The 22,273-nt window shown below is 41.0% G+C and overlaps 3 protein-coding genes and 1 long non-coding RNA gene across 5 annotated transcripts; 3 read left to right on the top strand and 1 right to left on the bottom strand.

Annotated features, from left to right (window-relative positions):
- The first annotated feature begins 96 nt into the window (after nt 1–96).
- On the top strand, nt 97–9,031 carry LOC4337433 (choline transporter protein 1). 2 transcript variants are annotated; one of them, XM_015778297.3, is made up of 11 exons: nt 309–446; nt 4,043–4,115; nt 5,706–6,064; nt 6,185–6,330; nt 6,656–6,839; nt 6,952–7,025; nt 7,099–7,212; nt 7,401–7,757; nt 7,851–8,111; nt 8,281–8,508; nt 8,616–9,031. In XM_015778297.3, the coding sequence occupies exons 3-11, from the start codon at nt 5,794–5,796 to the stop codon at nt 8,805–8,807; spliced, it is 1,827 nt and encodes a 608-aa protein (XP_015633783.1). In that variant the 5' UTR covers nt 309–446; nt 4,043–4,115; nt 5,706–5,793; the 3' UTR covers nt 8,808–9,031. The 2 variants fall into 2 exon arrangements, with proteins under 2 accessions (XP_015633782.1, XP_015633783.1); XM_015778296.3 differs by lacking the exon at nt 4,043–4,115 and having other exon boundaries at nt 97–446.
- A 398-nt stretch (nt 9,032–9,429) lies between these two features.
- On the top strand, nt 9,430–10,550 carry LOC136355985 (uncharacterized). The gene is made up of 3 exons (XR_010740599.1): nt 9,430–9,563; nt 9,815–9,906; nt 10,201–10,550. It is a non-coding gene; the product is annotated as an uncharacterized lncRNA (long non-coding RNA).
- Nucleotides 10,551–10,608: 58 nt separating this feature from the next.
- On the bottom strand, nt 10,609–13,526 carry LOC4337432 (uncharacterized). Its single transcript, XM_015778298.3, has 7 exons — nt 13,100–13,526; nt 12,766–13,007; nt 11,672–11,774; nt 11,498–11,563; nt 11,219–11,380; nt 11,035–11,128; nt 10,609–10,929 (listed from the first exon to the last, which is right to left on the bottom strand). Exons 1-7 carry the CDS (start codon nt 13,387–13,389, stop codon nt 10,792–10,794), a joined length of 1,095 nt encoding a protein of 364 aa, XP_015633784.1. The 5' UTR covers nt 13,390–13,526; the 3' UTR covers nt 10,609–10,791.
- Nucleotides 13,527–15,754: 2,228 nt separating this feature from the next.
- On the top strand, nt 15,755–20,371 carry LOC4337431 (choline transporter protein 1). The gene is made up of 10 exons (XM_026025070.2): nt 15,755–16,103; nt 17,029–17,387; nt 17,521–17,666; nt 17,993–18,176; nt 18,289–18,362; nt 18,436–18,549; nt 18,716–19,072; nt 19,164–19,424; nt 19,603–19,830; nt 19,935–20,371. The coding sequence occupies exons 1-10, from the start codon at nt 15,883–15,885 to the stop codon at nt 20,124–20,126; spliced, it is 2,136 nt and encodes a 711-aa protein (XP_025880855.1). The 5' UTR covers nt 15,755–15,882; the 3' UTR covers nt 20,127–20,371.
- The last annotated feature ends 1,902 nt before the right edge of the window (nt 20,372–22,273 follow it).

Here is a 22,273-nt window from a genome sequence, read left to right as displayed (position 1 = left end):
TTGGAAAAGGTAAACTTGGAAAAGGTTCCTGATCTCCTTTTCACGCAGCCGCATCAGCAAAAAGCCAAAAAAAACAAAAAGCTAGCTGCTCACCCTGACAAGCCCATCACTCGACCAGCCCCGCCAGCTTGAGCTCGCTCACTTCTGCTCCCAAGCTACAGATCGCTCGCTGTCTCGCTCAAGCGCGACCTACCACAGCATCGGATCGAAGCGAGCGGCGGCGGAATGGGAGGGCCGCTCGGCGCCATCATAGGCAGGCACCCGGCGGCGGCGGGCGGCGGCGGGGAGGATGAGCTGGGAGGTGGCGGCGGCGGCGGAGATGGAGGCGGCATCATTCGGCACAACCGGCGGTGCCGGGATTTGGCCTTCCTGGTGCTCTTCGCGGCCTTCTGGGTCGCCATGATCGTCAACTCTAGCTTCGGATTCAACCAGGGCAATCCACTCAGGTGAGGTGACCCGCCTTTACCCCTCCTCTCCTCAAGATTCGCCGATCTGTGCTGTCGGTGCTGCTTGATTTCGGTTTCCTGTAGCTAGATGCTAAGAGCGTTCATCCGGGGAGCTTTTCCTTTGCTGGGTGGTGATTAGTGCCGCTGTACATTTTGAGCTGTTCTTTAGACAGCAATAATTACCAAGAACGGAGCTATTTCAGGTGTTTAGTGCATACCTTCACATTCTTGTTGGCTCATTCTTCTTCACCTTGACGTGTTACTTTCAGACTTTCAGTCTAATTGAACTGACATAGAGAGAGAAAATGAGGGTGCCAGTTGCTAGTATGGAACATTCTTGAGGTCATTAAAGACTTTAGTAACAGATCTTGCTTATTTCGGAATGAAACTTCTAGCTCCCGGCTTTGTTATGTGTACTGTGAATCGAATAATCTTTTCTTGCTTTGTGTCAACCTCCCAACAGGATAGGTAAAGAAGCCCACTTTTGCTTTGCAGGGAGAAAATGTGCCTTTAGTGGTTACTCCTATGGGCGACGCTCCGGTGCTTTCTACTTGTAGTATATACTACAACTAGAAATAATCCAAACCGTTGATTTCCAAGGGCATATTAGTACTTTGTTAGTACTACGATTAGGGGTAAACTTGGTATTAGGAAAATATTCGTGATTTTTATTACGTTTCAATCTTGTATCGCATCGATCCTTCGCTGACTTTAGCACTATTGCCGTTGTTGCCCTATTCCGGTAGATCTCAGCCAGCGTTCATCACTGTCGCAACGCTCTGCTTCGCTAATGTCTGCAGGCAATTTGTTTGGTAAATTTCTCACATGGTAAATCCTTCTGGTATTTTGGTGTGACTCCTTGATGGTATTTTCGTGAACGAAAATCTTCTAGACTTTTTTCTAAAAACCATCTGGCGTTAGCAACACTCAAAACATTACCATTATCCTGTTCAAAATTGGACCGTGTGTAGTACACTACCGATAGGTGATTGGGGTGACATCGTCCAATCTCAGAAAGAGCTGCTTTTTTACTGATCAACTGTTTTGTGGAACCATTGACATTTACACATGCACACAGAGCAACAGTATAGATAGCACTTGCACTCATTCACCGAACATGACGTCACAAGGGCACCAGAACATGTAAGCATAGTTGAGATCAGATAAAAACTTGATTTCTAAAACTATACAATTCAAGGTCCTAGGTTTTCCTATGTGCAAAATTACAACCTTATCCCAGTTTCGAGCCAACATCAAAGAAGTCAGAGAGGCATTGGACCAATAAACATGTAAGCACAGTTGAGGTCACATAAAAACATGACTTTTAAAATACTCCTTGAGCCTCGCATTGGCATCTGGTTATTCTCCTTTCTTCTCTAGTCTCTGATAAGATCAGAAACAGCTTCGAGCCTCCCTCAAGAAACTAAACAAATAGGAGTGCTTCACAGCACTAATTGTAAGATAAGATAGAAAATATTATGAGCAACTAATGTTAGTCAGGCCACAGATAAATTAGTAGCTGTTTACCCGAAAGTTGATCCGGAGATGTGTTGCAGAGGCATCGGAGTTATAGGATATCATCCTGTATCCAATCTATTATATTATTAAAACAGCCTTGAAAGGAGGCACCACGTTCGTTGTGGGGGCTAGAAATTCTCACATTAATCAAAGAAAAAGAAAAGAAAAGTCCAAGTAGAAATACAATTTAAAAATAGCTGAAATTCGGAATTAAAAATAAGCAATATTAAAAGAATAGTCCATATAAGAACCCAATACGAGATTAATCAAAATTCAGAATAAAAATAAAATAAAATCCAAAATTAGAAAAGAAAAGGAGAGTCCAAGTAGGAATACAATTTAAAAATAACTGAAATTCGGAATTGAAAATAAGAAATATTGAGAGAATAGTCCATATAAGAACCAAACACGAGATTAATTAATATTCGTAATAAAAATAAAAATAAAATCTGAAATTAGCAAAAAGAAAAGAAGAGTAGAAATACAATTTAAAATTAACCGAAATTCAGAATTAAAAATAAGCAATATTGGAAGAAAAATCCATATAAAAACCCAATACGAGATTAATTAAAATTCAGAATAAAAATAAAATAATATCAAAAATTATAAAAACTAAAAGAGAGTTCAAATAGGAATATAATTTTGAAACAACTTAAATTCAAAAAAAAAATATTAAAATTACACTATATGATATTAATTAAAATTTGAAAAAAAATAAATTCTGAAATTAGAAAAATAAAAAAGATTTCAATTAGGAATAAAATTTGTAAATAACTAAAATTGGTGATAAAAAGAAAGACTATTGAAAGAAAAGACCGTCTAAAACACATGACGAGATAAATTAAATAAAAATTTGAAAAAAAATATAAATTCTGAAATTATAAAAAGAAAAAAAGATTTCAATTAGGAATACAATTTGTAAATAACTAAAAATGATGATATAAAATAAAAACTATTGAAAGAAAAGACCGTCTAAAACACCTGAAGAGATAAATTAAGTAACATGCCTATAAAGGAGTACATTGGTGGACGGTTAATACGACATATAAAAACTGTTAATAAAACACCAAATAGAATCCTAATGACGATTAAAAGGAGGGACGACAGGCAAGCCGTGAAGCAAACAGGCAAGGCGGTTGCCGGGACAAAAAAAATAAACCCCATTGATAATCATATTCGATTTTTAAAATCTCAATGTCAATAAAAAGGAGAAGCAGCGGGCGGGGTGCATAGGAGTAGAGTTGCAGAGCCGCCGACGGTTGGCGGGACTTCTAGAAAATAAAAAATGAATTCCAACGATAGTTATGCTCGATTTTTAGAATCCCAATGACAATAAAGAGTAGGCGACAGATGGGTCGTAGAGGAGTATAGTGGCATCGTTTGACTGGACTTCTAAAAATTATAAAAAATAAAACCTAACAAGACAATAAACTCTAAAATCTACAAGGTTCAATTTTTAAAGGTTCGGAACTTCTAAAAAGTAAAAAAAAAACCCAATGACAATAAAGAAGGGAGGCAACGGGTGAGCCATTAAGGAGTACAGTGGCAAAGCCGCTAATGGTTTGGTGGGACTTCTAGAAAGTAAAAAATTGAACCCGAACGATAGCTATGTTCGATTTTGAAAATCCCAATGATAATAAAGAGAAAAGACAGTGCACGGGCTGTAGAGAAGTATAATGGCAGTGTTTGACGGAACTTCTAGAAATTATAAAAACGAAACCCAACGAGACAATAAACTCTAAAAACTATAAGATCTAATTTTTAAAGGTTTCAAGGAGAATGAATAGAAATAGCGGTAGATCGAGCAAGCAAATAAAAAAGGATATGACAGAAGTAAGGAGTAGCAGCTGGTGTGACTTTTAAAAACTATATAATTAGAAATACGGGGATGATAGCTATTTAGTTTAGTCTTTCAAAGTCTTAAGACAACGAGATAGCTATTTAATAAATTTTAAGTAAAATTATACTAAAAAATATACGATTTTGTTTGGGTGCTAGCCGCGCAATTGCGCGGGCCACCCAGCTAGTTTCAATAATAACATGAGTAAACTCAACTCCAAACAACATGCACGGTGCAGGAAATGGATGCCAAATAAGAGGCAACAATGCTGTGAGGCTTGCCAGCAACACGAGGGAGTGGACTTCATCAGGGTACTCAACAGAACACATTTGTTAGCTGTAATGGAATTACTATAAATTTTTCAATATACTAGTTCACAATTCAGTTGTGAGTTGTAGGATACTAGTATTTTCTGGTAGCATACAAACATGCACAGTTGTTGCCTCCTCCTTTATGCATTGTACTATTGTAGTTCTTTTAAAGCCTCAAGATTTCTGTCATGCATTATCCAAATATATGTACTGAACCTACTACTAACAGCCTGAACGAATTATTTTCGTTTTTCAAGGTCTTTTTCCCGAAGAGAAAACAGCTGATCAGTACATTACTAACCAATGCTAAATTGATAGTTCCGTAAAAGAACAAGCATTCATCTAATCAGTCATACAAAACCCGACTACAGAATTCAGTTTTTACATTCAACTACACCATTCGAATAGAGCAATCAAAGATCAGTAACTGATCTGCATGGGAGTAAATGGAAGGACAGGACGTTACCTCTTATGTGATGGATGAGCACTGCATTTGTGATCGATGATCACAGTTTCATACATAAGAGACTGGATTTTTAATGAACAGTAGGTACAGAAGGTAGCATCACTGTTATGTTCTGGTAGAAGAACACACCTCATAACAGATGGAACAGTTGTTCTTCATGGAGTTCTCGATGCTGCAGTGCTTGTCGTTGCGCAGGCTGACCGAGTAGCATGATACAGTGTGTCAACAGATAAAAGTGGAATCGAGAGATTCATATCAAACCTTCTCACTAGCAAATAGTAATAGCTTGGGATTTCAGTACCGACTACCGAGAGATGTAGGGGTATACTCACCACGTCGCCAAGCCCGCGCTATCGGTAGGCTGAGGCGTCGGAGGAGGTGAGGGCGGCAGAAGAGGCGAGGGAGGCGGAGGCCGTAAGCCGGTGAGGGCGGAGGAATCGTCGAGGGCGGTTGAGGCGGCAGACGCGGCGAAAGAGGTGAGGGCGGCGGACGAGGCGAGGACGTTGGAGCAGGCAAGGTCGGCTGAGGCGGTGATGGCGGGGGAAGGGAGGAGCCACGAGGCGGGGTCGCTCGGCGTCGGCGCCGGATGCGATTTGGGACTTCTCTTCGTGCGGCGGCGTGAGGAACGAACGACGGAGGAGAGAGCCCTACTAGGGTTAGTGAATGTAAAAGACGATTGTACCCCTCCGCAAATATTTTTTCATAGACAATAATACCCTCCACGATTCTACTACCGTTAAGTGAGGTGGTAGTAAAAATAAATCTGAAACCTTGGATTAAATGAGATCAACGATCCAGATTACTTTCTACTCCAAGTAGAAAGCACCGGAGTGAGACTGTGTGCTCCTTGGAATTGTATTCCCTCTCTCTCTCTCAAAAAAAAAAAAACTTTCAGTGCAGCTATGCAAGATTTGTGCTCCCTAAAAGAAATTCACATTACGGTTATATATTATAGAAACCAAAACTCACTACTGAGTGCTGACCAAAGGAAATTTGTTTAGGGATAAAACTCAGTGCTGTGCGACTTTTACATGGCTATCATTTTACTATTATTCAGACGCTATGATGAGTAACCAAACTACTATTTAGTAATACTGATGTCTTATCTTGTTTTGATGACGCAGGCTTACCTATGAACTAGACTACAAAGGGAACATTTGTGGCAGTAGGCATGGTGACCCGGATTTGCATGAGCTTGATGTTAGATATTGGATGAACCCAAACCAGGTGTACCAAAGTGGGGTCAAGGACAACAAGATTAACCTTGCTGATGCCAAAGCCATCTGCCTGATGGAGTGCCCCATTCCAGCAGCAGACGGATTAAACTTTGTTTGTGATTATCCAGAAGGGGACATTCGCCTCTCTATCGATGATTGGATCAACAGGGACTATGATTATTTTGAGTTTCTCGCACCAGATATGAGAAATAGTTCTCTTCAGCTGCAGGGTCCATGCTACCCTGTCATATTTCCAAGTGTGAATGGTAATCTTTGCTCAGTCTGTACTACTTCCATGTGAGCATGGATTAAATTAAGGGCTTTACTTCTTCATGCAATAAGTTAAAACGATGAGATAGCTGATCCAAAATCTTTGTTCCCTTCAGTCTACTGGAGCTGCCAATTTATTGCGCGAGCATCCAATGTCTCTTTGAAGCATTGGCAGCAGATGGGTGGTATCAACATCGACGAAAATATTCTCATAGATAAAACAATACACAAGGCCATCAATTCTAAATCTTCAGTCTTGAAGGTTTGTAAACTTCCTGGCACTGTTTTATTACCTGCACATTCCTTTTTGCTGTCGCAAACATTTCTGATTTACGTTGGAAGTGAAAAGTGGCCCAGCTATTCCTATAGCTAACACTGACCGTACATTACACCACAGCAATACTTTTTATCCTTACAAAAGAATTTTGTTGCACCGTTGCTCTGAAAGAAGCATATTACTTTCTTGCAACTAAAATGGATATGCATTTTGAATTATTCTGAGAAATTCCTGATGCAATATCATTCATATAGCACTGGAGTCCCATTTTGTCTTTGAAGATATTAATTACCATTTCCTTTGTCTGCAGAGATACGTTGCTGACATTGGGAAGTCATGGCCTGTGTTAATTGTTTGCGGTGGACTGCTCCCTCTTTTCTTGTCAGTTATCTGGTTGCTTCTGATTCGTTATTTTGTTGCTGCCATGCCATGGATAACTGTAGTGCTCTTCAATGCTCTAGTAATCTCCGTTACTATGTTTTTTTATATTAAAGGTATGGTTCAATTTTTCAAATCATAATTCCAAAATATGGCAAGGGAAATTCCATTGTATGCCATTTCACATGTTGCACACATACGATTCTAATTGGCTACATTTTAATTCAGCTGGCTGGTTAGGCAATGATCCCTTGACAGTTGTAATTGGTGAAAGTGATCCATATGTGCATATAACTGGACGGGTAAGTATATCAACTTTTGTCAACTTTTTTACAATATCCAGCCCTGTTGTCTGATTATTCATTCTTTTACTAGGAAATAAGCCACCTTCATGCTGCTACGGTGGTGATGACAGTTGTAATGATCATTGCATTTCTGTCCTCCATAGCTATTATCCGGCGTATACTGATAGCAACACCTGTCCTGAAGGTACGCGAATCATTGGATACAAGCTTGATTAGCTACACTATATAAGCACCTCGCAAAAAAAAAACACTATATAAGCAGAAGCTTGGTTTTGAAGACATGCAGCATCAATGCCATTCCTCCTCTTTGATGGCAAGAGTATAGTTAATATATAGTTCCTAAGCACTAACCATGATAATTGTTATCTTCAGGTTGCTGCGAAGGTCATTGGTGAAGTTCAGGCACTAATTATTTTCCCAGTTGTGCCATACTTTATCTTCGCTATCTTTTATATGTTCTGGTTTTCTGCCACACTCCATCTCTTCAGCTCTGGTCAAGTTCTCCGAAATGACTGCAATACAGATTGTTGCTCATATGATCTGAAGTTGGGCAAAGTAAACTGTGACAACTGCTGTGGGTACAGCATCCATTACACCCCTCATATTGGTATTGCCATTCTTTTCCACTTATTTGGCTGTTACTGGGCAACCCAATTCTTTATTGCGTGCTCTTCAACCGTGATTGCTGGATCAGTTGCTTCATACTATTGGGCACGTGGTGAAATATCCGTAAGTGAATTGAGGCACTTAAAAAATTTACTCTATATTTAGCAGTTAGTTTACTTCTCCTTTCCACTGACTATTTGAGCTATTCCTATGCAGCATGACATACCATTTGTTACAGTTGTTTCTTCATTGAAGCGGTTGTTGCGTTACAGCCTTGGTTCAGTTGCTATAGGTTCACTTGTTGTATCTGCTGTTGAGTGGGTGCGGTTTATACTAGAATGCCTCAGACGCAAGTTGAAGCTATTTGATTCCGCTCGTGAAAGCTGCTTTGGTAAAATGACATCATCCTCTTCTCAATGCTGCCTGGGCTGCATAGACTGGACCCTCAAGTCTGTGAATCGAAATGCCTATATAATGGTAAGCATACAAAAATTCTTGTTCATGGAGCAATTGCTCCATGCCTGAAACCAATTGTCTCCCCTGCTTTGTTTTGGTGTGGATGCAAAATCATCTGGAAAACATACACTATCCAAGTTGATGCTTGTATTGAATTCATTAGGCTTATACCCTTCTTTTGGTGTTGCAGATAGCCATTACTGGGAAAGGGTTCTTCAAAGCTTCTGTTCTCGCAACTGGTTTGATCATGAATAACATACTGCGCATTGGAAAAGTTAACGTCATTGGAGACGTCATCCTCTTTCTGGGGAAGCTCTGTGTGAGCTTGTTCTGTGCGCTCTTTGCCTTCCTTATGTTAGACACTCACAAGTACAAGTCTGCACATAACAAGATATCATCTCCTCTTGTTCCTGTAGTGGTAAGCATTTCATCGTTCTGTCATTGCGGCTCGCAAACTGACAAATGCCATTTCCATTGCTAAGACCTAAAGGTGTCTGTATATATTCTGATGCTGCTACACTGCAGGTATCATGGGCACTTGGTTTTATAGTCGCCAAGCTTTTCTTCCAAGTCGTCGAGATGTCGATCGACACCATAATCCTCTCCTTCTGTCAAGATTCAGAAGAGCACCAAGGGAACGCGCAGTACGCTCCCCCTCTCCTAGTGGAGACACTGGATGAACAGAGTGAACTCCATAGACTAACTCAAGGGCCTTGACTTTTCTTCTTCTTGCAAGTAGAATTAAGTCAGAATGGAGAAATTAAGTAGAAGCCTTGTCATTATGTTCTTTGTTGCTGGCTAGTGGGTAATTTCACCATTTTGGTAGTGCACTCTGATGCTGAAAGTCTGGTCTATAGCGTGACTAGTACCCCTGGCCTGATCTAACGTATGTACTCCTACTATACTTTGCTAATACAATGATAGTGAAGAAGGTTATATCTTGTCTGAATGTCTGAATATTGTTCGCTTCAAATTTGCTTACATAATTGGGGCTGGAACTTGAAATTTGCTTATGGCCGTGCGATCAGACCAGTACGCTGGCAGGATGAGCCTTCTGTTGCAAACTGAAAAATGCAATCTCAGTTGTTAAGACGTATAATGTGACTGTATCCTGGATTTCTCAGTTGATACCCAGCTGCAGCTCTACGGACTCTACAAGATCGCCACCGAGGGACCCTGCACTGCGCCACAGCCGTCCGCCCTCAAGCTCAAGGCCCGCGCCAAGTGGTAGATTCGATCTCCCTGGCTCCCTGATTTTTTTTTCTGGATTTAGTTCAAGCATCTATCAGCGTCAGGCTTTGCCCCCCTGATATTGACTTGTTTGATAATCTGGTTTACATGATTTCGGAAAAAGAAAGATGAAGATAGCACAATATCTGCTTCAAGTTCGAAGGGACCGATGGGGCCTGTATTTAGCAGTTTAATGTATGAGGAGGAAGATCAGGGAAATGACTCGTAAGTTTTTGAATTGAGGTATACCCTGTACCTTTGGTCTTATGTATTAAAACTGCCTTGATTCAAGTGCAGGTAGTATTGTATTTGGACATTATCTCTTATGGCTGATAAATCGTAGTAGTACTAGCAAATAACAATGACATGATTAATTATTTCATGGAGTATGCTACTAGTTATCTCCAAATTGATGCTAATAAGAATTATTTATTCAGTCATCTAGTCACATCACAGTGTTTCCATAATTGCAACAAACTTATCTGTAACTGCAGAGAACTTGGTGATATCCATGTTTCTGCAAGGGAAGGAGTAATTGATGACATAGCGAAGCATCTGGCTGCTGGTGTAGATGTCAACATGAGAGGTTTGTGTTCTGAACTGTTCACGATTATGTTCTCTTTGTAGCATAGACAACGTCGCAAATGTCAATGTTAGCTGAACTAGATGTTTTATGAACCTCATCGAATCGAATAGGTCGTTGTCAAAAAGATGTTGGTGTATTAGTGAAAGGAGATATATCTTGTACTGCCTATACGGTTTACACTGTTTAGTTTGTTTGTGTTGAACATCAATGTAGGCTAAAAAAATGATTACCAGTTCTGTAATCCATGGGCATCCTATTTCTGAATGCACCTATCGGACTTCCTTATTTTTGCAGATGATTGTTTCTCTGTAGATATTGAAACCCTTAATAGCAAACTGATCCACCTTAGTACAAGAAGTCGACAATCCCTTGTAATCTTCTATAGAAGCATGATGACACAGCTGAAAGCTCCTCCAATTGTACTGTTCAACTTCATCTTCGTAGTTTGTGTTAGGGTGTTAGGATTTATTTTTTTACATTGAATTTAGCAGCAGCGGAAAATTTGGGTGAACGAAATGATTTTTCTAATTAATCAATGTGAACTAGAATTTATAAGTTAAATCAATGTAATAGATTTAACTCGAACTATATTCATATTGTACTTTTGATAATATGTATTTCTGTTTATTAAGACTTTAAGGTCAGTATTTGCAACTCTGATGTGGGCACACATTGGAATTTTCTTGGGTCCACCACCTGTTGTTGCCCTATCAAAAACATGTTATATATTCCATTGGAAAGTATAAACGCACAAATGTCAGATTACTTACGCGTGTAGTTACCCATATGTACACGTTCATATTGTTTGTCATAATTTACAGCTTTTATCATGATAATTTGTTTGTCATAGGGAACAGTTTATATATACCGTCTTGGCTAAATTTGTCACCTAAGCTCATCGTGGATATTGTTGCCAATGTCATCGTAGTCATAGTGATCATCCATGTAAACAATATTGTAGAAAGATAGGTAGTGGTTCAGCATCTCTTCTAGTGACAACTTGTTGTCCTTGTTATCATCAGCCTATGTCATTATCATATTTGCCAAAAAAAAAGGTAGTTTATAGTGGTTATCAATTAAATAGTGAAAATTGCTTACTAGTTATATTTGGTATGGTTAGTTAGTCACCTTCATCAAAAGCTTTGCATGTGATTTAGCATATGAAAACTCTCCCGAGATGAGGCTCTGGATTACTGGACGTGCTTCTTCCACTGTCAAATAGCTGAAAAGGGGAAAGGTGGAGTAAAAAAGGGTTATCTTGCAAATATTCACTACACAAAGTGGTGCTATTTTCTTCTGTTTCAAGTATTACCCGTCATTGTTAGAATCGAGCTCTCGAAACTTCTTCTCAGCTTCAGCACAACTAGTATCATCATCAGCACTATGCTCTACAATGGAGTTGTGGTCGATCATGTGAAACTGACTGATAAACTCATCCAAACTTAATTTCCCGTCTCTATCGTGATCCATTCCACTGTATTCCATGCATCCATGCAGATGAAAAAGATAAATCAAATACATCAATTTATCATATTAGTGGACCGTAATTAGCAACATTATAAGTATATGCAAGTGTTTGGACACTGCTTGCCTTAATTTATCCTTCAACAGCCATAATTTCACTTTCTCCTGGCTGCTATCTTCTGGATGCAAGAAGCTATAGTATATATGCAACACACATAGACCAAGGGTTAGGAGAGTTTAATCTATTGAATTTCCGATGTACTCAACAATCTAAAAAAAGGTTCAGAAATGAGTGTGGTACTCGTTGAGCTCTATGAAGTCCATGGCGCCGCTATGATCTCTATCCGCGCTTATGAACTTATGCAGCCACCATCCTGGTTCGCCGTGCTCCGTGTCGGTCCAATCTATGCAGTTAATAACTCATAACCCAATGAAATTGTTAACGCTTAAATTTGGCACTAGTTTAGATTTATAGCAAGTTCAAACCAAATATGAAAAATACCAAAGCTTTCCCGTGAAGACTGGTCTGACCGCCAATGTATAGCCGGTTAGACCAAACAATAAACTACGGTCAGACCACGTATGTCTGGGCGGTCAGACCTTCAGCACATAGTTCGAATCGAATTGAGTTTTTTCATTTTTCTTTCCTTAATCTTAGGGTTTTCTTGATTGTAAAGCTTTCCAAACGTGAAAAAGAGTCATGTAAACGTAAGATCACCCCTCCTATAACTATAGAGGCTAAGGCAGATTGAAAAAACAACCAATCAATCATCAAAATCAATCTATTGCCCATAAGGGCATCAGCAGTGTGTATGTACTAGGGTGGTATTAAGGTGGGACCAACCTTAAGATGGGACCCACACTTTTTAAAAAAAATCGTTGTTTCTCTCTCCATCCATCTCTTCTTTTCTCTTTGTCATTGAGAGAGTGAAGTTATTTTTTATTCTTTTAATGCCATAAGAGCAGGCTATAAGCATATGGACAACTTTAGCTAGAGACCACCCTAAAAATCCCCTCACAATGTATGAGGTCTACTTTGGTGTCGTAATACCCACCCATATTCCCACATTGTGAATGCCCTAACCTCTACATTCTACATCTCCCTTCCTCTTGCTACTTGTACCCAAGTCTATTCACCTCTCAACCCCCAATTGCTTATCGTCTCTCGTCTCTATGATGTTAGAGAATGTTCTAGCTGGCCTGCCGAGACTAGGATAAACTGACGCGCGTTCACTCTGACGGGGTCCCTCCTGGGTGTTCATTCGGTACATCTACCTCCCTTGCGACGACGTGTTGTCGGGTGCCGCTGCGGACTGCATATAACGTGCTTAAAGCGTGGCGACGCGTCAACAAAAACCGTGCAGACACTGACACTAAAATTACAGTTGTCCGTACCAATGTGTTGATCGTGGTCGACGGCGAGGTATTCGCGCAGCGTGACGACGCCGTCTCCGTCCTTGTCGTGCCTCTTGAGCTCCCTCCGCGCGACGGCGTCGAGACGGTCCGCCGCCTGCCGGCGCAGCCAGGCCTCCAGCTCGCCGCAGCTGACGCCGCCGTCCTTGGGCGCCCGGTCCAGCATCGGGAACAGGTACAGCAGCCGCTCCTTCACGTTCAGCTCCCCGTCCGACCCGAAGTACCTGCATCCATCCATGCGCGCAAAACATCAAGCACTCCGCGTGCGCGCGTGGAAGACCACCGAGTTCTGCAGCGCGGCGAGCGGCGCACGCACCGTTCCAGGGGGCCGAGCTCGGCGTCGAAGTGGGACCAGTCGGGGAGGCGGTCGAGCGTGTCGCGGCACGTCCTGATGTCCGGGACGGCGCCGCCGCCGTGGAGCAGCAGCTCGACCTCGGTGGCGAACGGGCCGAACGCGGCGTGACGGCCGAACGGCACGTCGTGGCGCCCCGATCGGCGGTGCGGGATGGCGGCGACCGGCGGGGCAGCCGGGTCGACGGGGAGAAGGCACAGGACGAGCAGCACGCTGGTCGAGAGCAACAGGGCCATCGCCGCCGCGCCCGCCATATATGGTTCCCTCGATCGTCATGCCGGCCGGAGGGAGGGGAGGGGAGGTGACGCCGTGACGGTGCTCACCCACCCCCGGTGGCACTGGCAACGGCACGGTGGAAGATCGATCCCGCCTCGGCTGGGGCGAGCAGGCGGTGCAGGTGAGGTTGCATTTGTAGCAGCGAGCTCCGAGGATGACGCATTGCCTCCGAAACCGATGGAAAACCACACCGTGCCAACCTCCACGCCATGGTCGCCATGTGCTCCGCGTGTTTTGATTTTGCGTGTTTCTTGTGCCGGAAATGCGCGCCGCCGCCGGCGACGAGCTCGTGTTTTTTTTCCCCGTTGGGCCTGGCCCATTTCGAGCCCTCCTCTAGGCTCGGTGGGCTAGATAGAGCGTAGAGCCCATGCAAAATTCATCTGTACATGTACGATGGGTACGCGTATGCCTGTAGAGTGTAGAGTAGGGAGAAAAACAGAGCGGATACGGACGGATAATGCTCATACCATGTTCGTTTTTATATTTTTTGCCATATATAGAAACAAATACGGATAATTTTGAATATGAATAAGAATTGAATATGATCGGACACGAATACGGAAATAATTTTTTTCTCGGAACACGAAAACCAACTCAACTTCTTATAGAAACAAATATCAACATATATAATTAGCTCATTTTATATAAAATGTAATATAATTTATAAATATATTATAAAAAGGTAAATAATATTAATAGTGTGAACTAGTGTTAAGATATGAACTACTGTTAAAATCTAAAAAAGCTATATTAAAGGTCATAGATTTATAAAAAAATAAGGTATGTCTCATGGCTTCTGTAGATATCCGAATAACACTGTTCACTGGATATCCGAATTATTATCCGTATCCGATAGAAACCCCGATACCATATTCGTATCCGTATCCATGAGAAAATATTCGTATTCGTATCCGAACTATCTGGGAATTATCCGATCTGAAAGGTATCCATATTCGTTCTTATTCAGAGCATACAGAAACTATCCGCTCCGTTTTTATCCCACTGTAAAGTATGGGGTCGCGTCAACGAGATACTACTTGGCTCTAAAGAAGCAATAGAGTTACAGTCATTTGAAAGAGCTACCGAGGGACAGGCGAATAATTTGAAAGAGAATATACATATTTCAACTTTGAATACCAACGATACAACATGTAGTATATGTAAGAAATACCATGGCCTGCTCACAAGACCTAGTCTAAGTCAACACTATACTATGCATAGAGGTCACCCCATCATTATCTATCAGTATGTGATGTAAAGTACTAATCAGATATACTCCCATTGTTTCATGTTGTAAGATGTTTTTTTTATCAAATATAGTAATATTTATATTACCAAATTAGTTTTATTTAATTAATAGTTAAATATATTTTTATAATAAACTTACCATGATTCGAAAATATTACTATTTTTCCTATAAACTTGAAACAGTTTGTCTTTAACTAAAGTCAAAACATCTTATAACCTGAAACGGAGGGAGTATATTACTATCTCCATATCATTTTAAGTGTAGTTGTAGGTTTTGGTGTCCAACGTTTAACCGTCCATCTTATTTCAAAAATTTATGAAAAAATAAAAAAAATAGTCATGTACTATTCATGTTTTATCATATAGTAATAACAATAAAAATACTAATCATAAATTTCTCAAATAAACCTGTAGTTTTCAAATAAAACGGATGATGAAACGTTAGATATAAACCTGTAAAACTATAGTCTTTTTGAAAGAGGGGTAGTACTAATAGTATGTTTATGCAACATTTGTAGTTTTGTACTACCAACTTGCCTCCTGCACTAGCCTAGCTCACCCATCCCATCCTCGAGCCAACGCAACAATCTCTGTTAGTGAAGGCCGAAAGACAGGGACACCTTTCTTGTATTCCTCCGAAACCTTTACTTGCTCTTGCAAAAGAAAAAGAAAAAGACATTTTATTTTCCATGTACCTTCACCGTAATTAACGTGTACCACTACATGCATGCAGTGACGACAGTCAGTAGCGTGCTCCACGAACTGCACCCACACGATTGGTCGATTCATTTGACCAGAACGGGCAACCCATCGGCCGCGAACAGGTAACCAAATCCAGCCATATTAATTAAATCTCGCTCTTAATTGCGAAGCTTACTCCATTGACCGTGGTTAATGATCCAGTCTTCACCAAACCGTTTCATCCATTCTCTTTTCTGGATTTAAATCTAAGCGAAATCTTTTGAAACACCATCAAATCTTGGACAAAAATTTGTGCGAAATCTGTGAAGTTGGTAAAGTTTCCAGGTCTCCTGCTCCCACTCTCCTTTTCACGCAGCCGCAGCAGCAAAAAGCCAAAAAAAAAAAAGAAAAGCTAGCTGCACACACTGACAAGCTCATCACTCCACCAGCCAGCTTGAGCTCGCCCACTTCCGCTCACAAGAAGCACAACCGCGAGCTACCACAGCATCGGATCGAGGGCGAGCGGCGGCGGAGGCGGCGGAATGGGAGGGCCACTCGGCGCCATCATAGGCAGGCACCCGGCGGCGGCGGGCGGCGGCGGGGGGGATGAGCTGGGAGGTGTCGGCGGCGGCGGCGGCGGGGATGGCATCATTCGGCACAACCGGAGGTGCCGGGATTTGGCCTTCCTCGTGCTCTTCGCGGCCTTCTGGGTCGCCATGATCGTCAACTCCAGCTTCGGATTCAACCAGGGCAACCCACTCAGGTGAGGTGACCCGTGACCCACCCACTCGCCTTCACCTCTCCTCTCCTCAAGATTCGCCGATCTGTGCTGTCGGTGCTGTTTAATTTCGGTTCCCTGTAGCTAGATGCTAAGAGCGTTCATCCGGGGAACTTTTCCTTTGCTGGGTGGTGATTAATGCCGCGGTACATTTTGAGCTGTTCTTCAGACAGCAACAATTTACCAAGAACGGAGCATTTTCAGGTGTTACGGGCTATGTTCCTTGTTGGATGTGTTTGGGTGTTTAGTGCATACCTTCGCATTCTTGTTGGCTCATTTTTTTCGCGCGGATCCTGGTCAATTCTTCAACTTGATGTGTTATTTTCAGGCTTTCAGTCTAATTGAACTGACATAGAGTGAGAAAATGAGGGTGCCACTTGCTACTATGGAACATTCAGATGACTTTTTTTTAGGCTATTAAATACTTTAATAGCAGATCTTGCTTATTTCGGAATGAAACTTCTAGCTCCCGACTTTGTTATTTGTACTCTGAATCGAATAATCTTTGCTTGCTTTGTTTCAACCTCCCAACCGGATAGGTAAAGAATCCCACTTTTGCTTTGCAGGGAGAAAATGTGCCTTTAGTGGTTACTCTTATATATTAGAGTTGTGTGGTCCTTGGAATTGTATTCCCTCCGAAAAAAAACTTACAGCCCAGCTATACAGGATTTGTGCTCCCTAAAAGCAATTCACACTACGGTTATATATTAATAGAAACCAAAACCCACTACTGAGTGCTGACCAAAAGAAAATTTGTTTAGGGATAAAACTCAGTGCTGTGCAACTTTTGCATGGCTATCATTTTACTATTATTCAGACACTATGATGAGTAACCATACTACTCCTATTTAGTACATGCTGCATGTGTATCTAAGTAATACAGATGTCTTATATTGTTTTGATGACACAGGCTTACTTATGAACTAGACTACAAAGGGAACATTTGTGGCAGTAGGCATGGTGACCCGGATTTGCATGAGCTTGATGTTAGATATTGGATGAACCCAAACCAGGTGTACCAAAGTGGGGTCAAGGACAACAAGATTAACCTTGCTGATGCCAAAGCCATCTGCCTGATGGAGTGCCCCATGCCAGCAGCAGACGGATTAAACTTTGTTTGTGATTATCCAGAAGGGGACATTCGCCTGTCTGTCGATGATTGGATCGACAGGGACTATGACTATTTTGAGTTTCTCACACCAGATATGAGAAATAGTTCTCTTCAACTGCAGGGTCCATGCTACCCTGTTATATTTCCAAGTGTGAATGGTAATCTTTGCTCTGTTTGTAGCACTTCCGTGCGACCATTTTTTGTGAGCATGGATTAAATTGAGGGCTTTATTCCTTCATGTAATAAGTTTAAATAATGAGATAGCTGATCCAAAATCTTTGTTGCCTTCAGTCTACTGGAGCTGCCAATTTATTGCGCGAGCATCAAATGTCTCTTTGAAGCATTGGCAACAGATGGGTGGTATCAACATCGACGAAAATATTCTCATAGATAAAACAATCCACAAGGCCATCAATTCTAAATCTTCAGTCCTGAAGGTTTGTAAACTTCCTGGCACTGTTTTATTATCTGCACATTCCTTTTTTTTTGTCATAAACATTTCTGATTTACGTTGGAAGTGACAAATTATCCAGCTATTCCTATAGCTAACGCTGACCGTACATTACACTGCAGTAATTCTTTTTATCCTTACAAAAGAACTTTGTTGCACTGTTGCTCTGAAAGAAGCATATTACTTTCTAGCAACTGAAATGGATATTCCTTTTGAAGTATTTTGAGAAATTCCTGATGCAACATGATCTATATAGCACTGGAGTCCCATTTTGTCTTTGAAGATATTAATTACCATTTCCTTCGTCTGCAGAGATACGTTGCTGACATTGGGAAGTCATGGCCTGTGTTAATTGTTTGCGGTGGACTGCTCCCTCTTTTCTTGTCAGTTATCTGGTTGCTTCTGATTCGTTATTTTGTTGTTGCCACGCCATGGATAACTGTAGTGGTTTTCAATGCTCTAGTAATCTCTGTTACCATGTTTTTTTATATTAAAGGTATGGTTCACTTTTGCATGTCATAATTCCAAAATATAGCAAGGGAAATTCCATTGTATGCCATTTAACATGTTACACACATACGATCCTAATTGGCTACATTTTAATTCAGCTGGCTGGTTAGGCAATGATCCCTTAACAGTTGTAATTGGCGAAAGTGATCCATATGTCCACATAACTGGGCGGGTGAGTATATCCAATTTTTTGACTTTTTACAATATCCAGCTTCATGTTGCCTGATTGTTCATTCTTTTACTAGGAAATAAGCCACCTTCATGCTGCTACAGTGGTGATGACAGTAGTAATGATTATTGCATTTCTGACCTCCATAGCTATTATCCGTCGTATACTGATAGCAACACCTGTCCTGAAGGTACGTGAATCATTGGATGTACAAGCTTGATTAGCTAACTATTATACACTGTATAAGCAGAAGCTTGGTTTTGAAGACACTCAGCATCAATGCCATTCCTCCTCTTTGAAGGCAAGAATATAGTTAATAGTTCCTAAGCACTAACCTGATAAATTATTATCTTCAGGTTGCTGCGAAGGTCATTGGTGAAGTTCAGGCACTAATTATTTTCCCAGTTGTGCCATACTTTATCCTCGCTATCTTTTATATGTTCTGGTTTTCTGCCACACTCCATCTCTTCAGCTCTGGTCAAGTTCTCCGAAATGACTGCAATACAGATTGTTGCTCATATGATCTGAAGTTGGGCAAAGTAAACTGTGACAACTGCTGTGGGTACAGCATCCATTACACCCCTCATATTGGTATTGCCATTCTTTTCCACTTATTTGGCTGTTACTGGGCAACCCAATTCTTTATTGCTTGCTCTTCAACCGTGATTGCTGGATCAGTTGCTTCATACTATTGGGCACGTGGTGAAATATCTGTAAGTGAATTGAGGCACTTAAAATTTACCCTATATTTAGCAGTTAGTTTACTTCTCCTTTCCACTGACTATTTGAGCTATTCCTATGCAGCATGACATACCATTTGTTACAGTTGTTTCTTCAATGAAGCGGTTGTTGCGTTACAGCCTTGGTTCAGTTGCTATAGGTTCACTTGTTGTATCTGCTGTTGAGTGGGTGCGGTTTATACTAGAATGCCTCAGACGCAAGTTGAAGCTAGTTGATTCCGCTCGCGAAAGCTGCTTTGGGAAAATGACATCATCCTCTTCTCAATGCTGCCTGGGCTGCATAGACTGGACCCTCAAGTCTGTGAATCGAAATGCCTATATAATGGTAAGCATACAAAAATTCTTGTTCATGGAGCAATTGCTCCATGACTGAAATCAATCGTCTCCCCTGCTTTGTGTTGGTGACTTGGTGTGGATGCAAAATCATCTGGAAAAACATATGCTATTCACGTTGATGCTTCTATTGAATTCATTAGGCTTATGCCCTTCTTTCGGTGTTGCAGATCGCCATTACCGGGAAAGGGTTCTTCAAAGCTTCTGTTCTTGCAACTGGTTTGATCATGAATAACATACTGCGCATTGGAAAAGTTAACGTCATTGGAGATGTCATCCTCTTTCTGGGGAAGCTCTGTGTGAGCTTGTTCTGTGCGCTCTTTGCGTTCCTTATGTTAGACACACACAAATACAAGTCCGCACATAACAAGATATCATCTCCTCTTGTTCCTGTAGTGGTAAGCATTTTGTCGCTCTGTCATTGCGGTTTGCAAACTGACAAACGCCATTTCCATTGGTAAGACCTAAAGGTGTCTGTATTCTGCTGCTGCTGCAATTGCAGGTATCATGGGCCCTTGGTTTCATAGTTGCCAAGCTTTTCTTCCAGGTCGTCGAGATGTCGATTGACACCATAATCCTCTCATTCTGCCAAGATGCAGAAGAGCACCAAGGGAACGCGCAGTACGCTCCCCCTCTCCTCATGGAGACACTGGATGAACAGAGTGAACTCCAAAGACTAACTCAAGGACCTTGATCTTTTCTTTATTTTTTTTTCTTCTTGCAAGTAGAATTAAGTCGAAATGAAGAAATCAAGTAGAAGCCTGGTTATTATGTAATCATGTTCCATGTTGCTGGGTAGTGGGTAATTTCACCATTTTAGTAGTGCACTCTGATGCTGAATGTCTGGTCTCTAGCGTGACCAATACCCTTGGCTTGGTCTAACGTATGTACTACTTTTACTTAGTTAAGTACAATGTTAGTGAAGAAGGTTATATCTCACCTGAATGTCTGAATTTTTTTTCGCGACAGATTTGCATACATACGAAAGGGCATGTAGCCTAGTGATTACAGTGACCTGAGTAGTACCTCAAGGTCCTGAGTTCAAATCTCCTATGGAGCGAATTTTAGATTGGGTTGTTTGCGGGGCTAAGTTTCCTATTTCAATGGCCGTATAAGTTTTCTATCTCAATGACTGTATATATCCGGTTGGATATAGAGGCCGAGTAGAAAATACCCTTCTCTAAAAAAAAAAAATTGGGGTCAGAACTTAGAACTCCGACCCCCACTGGGATCTTATAGCCATGCAATCAGACCTGTACGCCGGTAGGATCAGCCTACAGTTGCAAACTGAAGCATGCAATCTCAGTTATTAAGGCGTAATGTGACTGCATCCTGAATTTTCTGACGACAATTCAGTCTCAGTTCCGGGGGTTCGGAACTTTAAACGTCGACCCCTCTTGCCGTTCTAATTACATCGTTTTACAGTAGATCAGTACTGGATGCGTATGTACACTTTCAATAAGACTGATCCTAGTGTGGTTTGGTCTAATTTAGAGATATATATATGGAGTTACTCGAATCATCAATTCACAAGTCCCAACATGCGCCGGAACCTTTACTGGTTGAAAGAATTTCATTTACAGTGAGGTTTCATCATGCATGCGTGATGCATCGACTAAAGAGTCTGGCATTTCTGCTACCATTCCGTTTGGTAATTCAGGATGCTTTGTTTCCAGAACACCCACAACTAAACTAGATTTTCCTTTCCCAACCTGAACAACGACAGCATGATGTGAGCTACCGAGCTTCACAGCTACAAGGTAGAGAGAGAGTGGGGTAGAGGAGGAAGGAGTATGACAGGTGGGTCCCACTTTATTTTTTATTTTTCTTTGATGACTAGGATGCCATGTGGACGCCATGTCAGCAAATACCACTATCAATACTGCTCTGGGAGTCAAGTTGCACCGGTTTTAACAGTTAAGGGGTTAACATATCCGGTATTACGATCGAGGGTCATGAATTAGATTCGATCCATTTTTGAGGGGGTCAGAGTGAACTTATTCCTTCCCTTAGCTACCAGATTGACTTCATGTATGCAAGCACAGCTCGTTTTATCACGAGTGGGCCTAATTAAGACCCAAAAGGCCGGCTACGAGATTGACTTCATGTACGCAAGCACAGCTCGGTTCCTGCAGGCGTCCCCCTCTGGTGAATTTTTTGTATTTATACTTTTTTTATTAAAATATTTACAAAAATAATTTTTTGTTTCAAAAATTTACAAATCTAATCGCCTGCCGCCCTTTGGGAGGGCGATTTTTTACCCAAAGGGCGTCAAGGGACCTAAATCCAAAATTTCCAGCACAACTTGTTAGCTGTATGATTTTACAATTTAAAATTATATTATATAAAGTCAGATGAAATAAAACTTTATATAAAAATTGTAGAGCTCAAGGAGATCTACAACTTTGTAGTTAACAACTTTTTCATTCAAGATGTTTTAGATATCTAAATATTCGTTACAAAATATAAAACACATTTAAAAAAATCTCAAATCTACATTTCAAACGACATTGAATGGAGATAAACTTTATATAAAAGTTGTAGATCTTGATGAGATCTATAACTTTGTAGTTTATCACTTTTCCATTTAAAATTATTTGGAGTATCGAATAAGCATTATTAGTTTTTAAGCAATTAAAATCGCTGGAAAGGGTTTGAACACAAATAAAAATTTTACATTTAGGTCCCTTGCCGCCCTCTGGAAAATCACCCTCCCAAAGGGCGGCAGGCGATTAGATTTGTAAATTTTCAAAAAAAAATTATTTTTGTAAATATTTTAATAAAAAAATGTATAAATAAAAAAATTTCCCCCTGTGGTAGGCCTTTCTGACGTCACCGTCT

This window comes from Oryza sativa, chromosome 4 (assembly GCF_034140825.1).
Source record: "Oryza sativa Japonica Group chromosome 4, ASM3414082v1".
Taxonomy (NCBI): domain Eukaryota; kingdom Viridiplantae; phylum Streptophyta; class Magnoliopsida; order Poales; family Poaceae; genus Oryza; species Oryza sativa.
Note: the sequence above shows the minus strand (reverse complement) of the source record. Positions and strands in the feature narration are given on the sequence as shown.